This window comes from Miscanthus floridulus, chromosome 14 (assembly GCF_019320115.1).
Source record: "Miscanthus floridulus cultivar M001 chromosome 14, ASM1932011v1, whole genome shotgun sequence".
Lineage (NCBI taxonomy): Eukaryota > Viridiplantae > Streptophyta > Magnoliopsida > Poales > Poaceae > Miscanthus > Miscanthus floridulus.
In genome coordinates, this window is record NC_089593.1 from 64,324,397 (window position 1) to 64,328,848 (window position 4,452).

The 4,452-nt window shown below is 52.3% G+C and overlaps 1 protein-coding gene across 1 annotated transcript; it reads right to left on the minus strand.

Moving 5' to 3' along the window:
- Nucleotides 1-950: 950 nt before the first annotated feature.
- Nucleotides 951-3,962, minus strand: LOC136505101 (transcription factor PHYTOCHROME INTERACTING FACTOR-LIKE 13-like). Its single transcript, XM_066500201.1, has 7 exons — nt 3,737-3,962; nt 2,635-3,316; nt 2,426-2,527; nt 2,231-2,296; nt 2,052-2,117; nt 1,546-1,930; nt 951-1,264 (listed from the first exon to the last, which is right to left on the minus strand). The coding sequence occupies exons 1-7, from the start codon at nt 3,793-3,795 to the stop codon at nt 1,236-1,238; spliced, it is 1,389 nt and encodes a 462-aa protein (XP_066356298.1). The 5' UTR covers nt 3,796-3,962; the 3' UTR covers nt 951-1,235.
- Nucleotides 3,963-4,452: the final 490 nt, after the last annotated feature.

A 4,452-nucleotide genomic window follows, 5' to 3' on the forward strand; every position in this document is an offset into this window, starting at 1 on the left:
TTACTTGATTGTCCCGTATGTATGAGTAAATATACCAGAAAAATACTCTCCGCCTAAAAAAAACAATTCTAGGTCCTATCCAAATCAAATTATTTTAACTTTGACTAAATTTAAAGAAAATAATATTAACATCAATCACTTGTAATAGGTATACATGAAAATATATTCCATGACGAATCTGATGATATATATTTACTATGCTAATTATTATTATTATTATTATTATTATTTATATAAATTTAAGAAGGCTTGATTGAACATTATTCAAGAATTGTATCTTTTCTGAGACGGAGTTATTATTTTGTTCCCCAAATATGAAAAAGGTAATAATAGCAGCATTGATGGATAATGATGATCAGCTCACAGAAATGATTGGTAATGTTCCTCTCTTACTGGAAACTGGAAAAGACATGAGTGACATCCATCACCAACTGCTTTTCTTTCTCATAAGAAGAAAAAGGTAAACAGTTTTATTCAACTTAGGTATTGTATATGATAGCAAACAGATTTAAGAGTATTAGGTTTTGTATACGTAGCTTGTAGGCCACCTTTTCTTAGATAAGCCATGAATAAGAGTATTAATCATAAGCCCTTTTGTGGCAGCATGAGCATCCTGGATTCCTGGCCAGCCTTTTTGTAGGAGCTTCAATTTTTTTCTCTTGGGTGAACTAGTTTCAGTTTCCAAATAGATGGGAACCTTAATTTACCATTTCTCCAATGGTCCCTGAAATAATCTCAGAAATACGGCGGGGAAGATTCTAATCACATTCTACATCCAGTCATAATTGGATGATGTTTTGGGCAGCAAATTTGGATATTTGCTATCCAAAAAGGCAAAACGTAATCTAATTATGACATGGTCAGCAAGTAGTGGAACACAACACAATTCTGTTGACATCAATCTGAAGTTCTGAACTAGTACAATCAACATTTTCTTTGGGAGATTCAGGAGATCTTCAAATGGCAAACAAAATGCATATATAGTGAGAAAGAATTGCGTCACTTGACAAATCTCAATCACCGATCAAATTACACTCAGCCTATCAATCAAACAGAAAGGGAAAAAAAACTGACTAATCAGTCAAGGGACTGAACTGAACAAATCTCAAATTTCGCTATGACTAATTAATTAGGCATCGATCTCGATCTAAATCAAGTCGGTCAAGTCTTAATAACCAAACTCCATCAGTACTATTACTAAACTACATATACATACATGTAGAAGACCCATCATATCAGCCGATCTCAGGCTTGCCACAATTCTCTGAAAAATCCAGTCAAAACCACAGAGAAAGTCAAGTCAGTGATGAAAATTTTTGAATTTTATACTTTATAGTAAGTGCATGTAAGATGAAGAAATTTGTAGCTCTGTGACAGAGCTATCCAAAAGGATCTCCAAGAGATATATGGGCGGCGAGCTTTTGAGTTTGACACGGATGGATGCAATGCATGTGGTTGAGTGTGAGCAAGAAACAATTGTCGAGCATAAAGACCCGACGGCGACAGATTTTCACATCACATCCACATTCACATTCTGCGGCGTACCGTATTTTTTGTGCAGGATGCCGTCGGCAGGCGACGCCGCCGGCACGGCGGGCGGCGGTGGCAGCGCCGGGTTCTGCCGCTGGTAGAAGCCCATCGTCGTCCCCTGCAGGCAATGCTGCTGAACCGTGTATGGTGGTGCCACCAAGGGCGGCGGCGGCGGCGGCGGCGGCGGCGGCGGCAGGTGGTGGTCGACGGCGAGGTAGCGCGCGTAGAGGTCGGGCAACGGCGGGCCCTGCACGGCCGGCGGCGCCATGAACGGCATCCCGGGCATGGAAGCCACGTGGGGTGGAGGCCCGGCAACCATCCGCTGCATGTACTGGTGCACCCCCGCCGGGAACACCACCGGCGCCGCTGCCGCCGCCATTCCGCCGCCCATCCACATCATCTGCGTGCACCGCGACAATGCAAACGTCACACGTCGGTCGATGTCTCGTTCTTGGCAATCTTGGGTAGCTGGAGCTTGGTTTTGGGGCGACGAGGAAGGAAGGAAGGAAGCCGAAGCTCACCTGCAGCTGGAGCTGCAGCGACTTGAGATACTCGATCGCCTCGTCCAGCATCGACGCCTTGTCGGTCTGAAGAATCCGACGAAAGAATTCATGCAAGAGAAGAAGATGAGATCAGATCAGATCACATCGCGAGGAGATGACGAACAGAGCTCCAAATCTAGCTAGCTATATGCGATTACTTTGTTGCAGTGAGGTATGAGCTCCTGCAGGGCCTTCATCTTCTCGTTGATCCTGTCCCTTCTTCTCTGCACCGGAACCGGATTCAGATGAAAGTTTGCAATGGCGGGCCGGCCACGAAATCAGAGAGAGAGAGAGAGAGAGAGAGAGAGAGAGAGAGGTTTCTTGGAGAGGGTCAAAACTCAAAGGGGCCCTACCCGCTCCGAGAGGTTGTGGACTTCGGCGGCGCGGCGCCGCTTGGCCGTCGTCATCTTCTGCGCCGGCTCGCACGTGACGTCGGCGGACTCGAACTCCACGTCCTGCATTCGCGGCCGTAAACGTGTCACTCCGTCATCGATCGACGCAGACGCAGCGGTGCGAAAAGACGGCGTCCGGGCCGGCACCCGGCAGTGGCGGGGGAACGTACCTCGGCGTCCGTGGCGTCGCTCTGCTTCCGCTTGCCGCTCCGGTGGGCGGCGGCAGCGGCGGCGCCGGGACCGCGATGCTCGCTCTTGGTGGTATAGGACCTGGACCGCGTCGCCGACGACGTGTCCGTCGCGGCGTCGCGGGCCCTGGCGACGTCCTTAGCGGCCCCCGGCGGCGTGACGGCGTCGCGGGCGCGCGGCGTCGTCTGCTGCACGTGGTTGCTCCCGCAGAAGCTGGACCCGATGGTGAGCATGGACGACTCGCCGCCCTCCGTGACCTCGCAGCCGGCGGACGTCCTCGCTGCGGCACCGTCCGGGCCGCCGCCGTCATCTCCCGGGCACGCCTTCTCGTCCCGCGGCCTCGGCAGCGGCGGCGGCATCATCCTGCTGCTCTGGCGCGCGGCCTCGCCCCCGCGCTCCGCCTCCTCCTTGCAGCACGCCCCCCTGCCGGCGTCGACGGCCGCCTGCGCCTCTCCGAAGAGCTCCGCGAAGAGGTCGTCCCTCTCGAGCGGGTCCTCCACCGGGTACTGGAACCACGCCTGCGCCGCCGACGCCGCCGCGGCTTCGTCGTCCTGCACCGCCGTGGCCTTGTCGGGCCTCGGCGGCTTCCGCAGCGCCGCCTGGCTCTGCATGACCACGTGGCCGTTGCACCACAGCAGCTCGATGAGCCCGTCGTCGTCGCCGCTGCAACGACACCACGACAGCGCACCGCGTCAGCCATGGACGGAAAAAGTATATGCATACATACTCCTTGGTAGGGCCTAACGCTGCTGTTGGTACGCAACGCTGTGCGTGTGCCAGCAGTCGCATGAATGCATGATGTGCGTGTGCTGCTTGGAAGAGCGGTGCTGCATGCATCGGTACCAGTGAAAGGCTAGCTGCTGGCTGCTGCTGGACACTGCTAGGCTGGAGATCGATGGAAGGCAGCTATAAAGATTCCGTGTGGTGATGGTGATAAATCCCAGGCCCAAGCTAGCAATCGACCGATCAGCACTACCGACAGAAATCGAGTGAGCGGAGATAAAAAAACACTCGAGTGACACGTAGATTTACTGAAAAAAAAGGAGCAACTTTGTTGGATATCAGGATATGATCGGAACCAACCCCAATGGCGCGAAGGTGTTGCCCATGGCGCCGCTCCAATCTGAGATGTACTGGTTCATGGCGCCTCACTCGGAGCAGCGCATCCCAGTCCCACCGAGCACGGAATCCGACGCTAGCTCTCCGTCGACCGCTGCACTGAAGGAGAAGCACAGGGGACCTGTCAAGCTCGATCGAAAAAAAGAAACAGATCTGGATCGAAAAACATACGATGGTTCAGTTTGGTGATATATATATAGGGCCGGGGAAGTGTGTGTGTGTGTGGGTGGGGGTTGGGAGGTGGGCAGAGAAAGTACTCCGTAAGCAAGTACAGAAGGAGCAAGAACCTGATGACTGTGTTATCCGCTCGTGGAACCGCAAGTCTCGAGCTGGATTGAAATGAAATCTGCAGCGCAGAGCCTCTCCGTGCCTTGCCTAGCTGCCAGATGCTGCTTATAAGTCAGATAATACTATTTGTTGTGAAAAAAAATATTATATCATGACCGATAAATATGAGGTGAGAAACGAGAGCCAGCCGGGGGTTTGTTGCAGCAGGGCAAGGCGGCCCGGCAGGGGCCTTTTAATGAGGGCAAGAACAGTGGCGGTGGACGGACGAGCTGGATTCTCCCGGGTACAAGTAGGCCGGGCCAGAGAGCGACGGGGAATGGTTGTCGATCCGTGGCGTTTCTTCTTTTCCACAAGCAAGCAGAGCTAGCGTCGCCTTTGTGTTGTGTATATGT

Coding starts and splice junctions, on each gene's coding strand:
- LOC136505101 (XM_066500201.1), bottom strand. CDS start 3,795: ATGAACCAGTACATCTCAGATTGGAGCGGCGCCATGGGCAACACCTTC. Junction 3,317..3,736: donor AACACCTTCGCGCCATTGGG/GTTGGTTCCGAT, acceptor GTGTCGTTGCAG/CGGCGACGACGACGGGCTCA. Junction 2,297..2,425: donor TCCACAACCTCTCGGAGCGG/GTAGGGCCCCTT, acceptor GTTCCGGTGCAG/AGAAGAAGGGACAGGATCAA.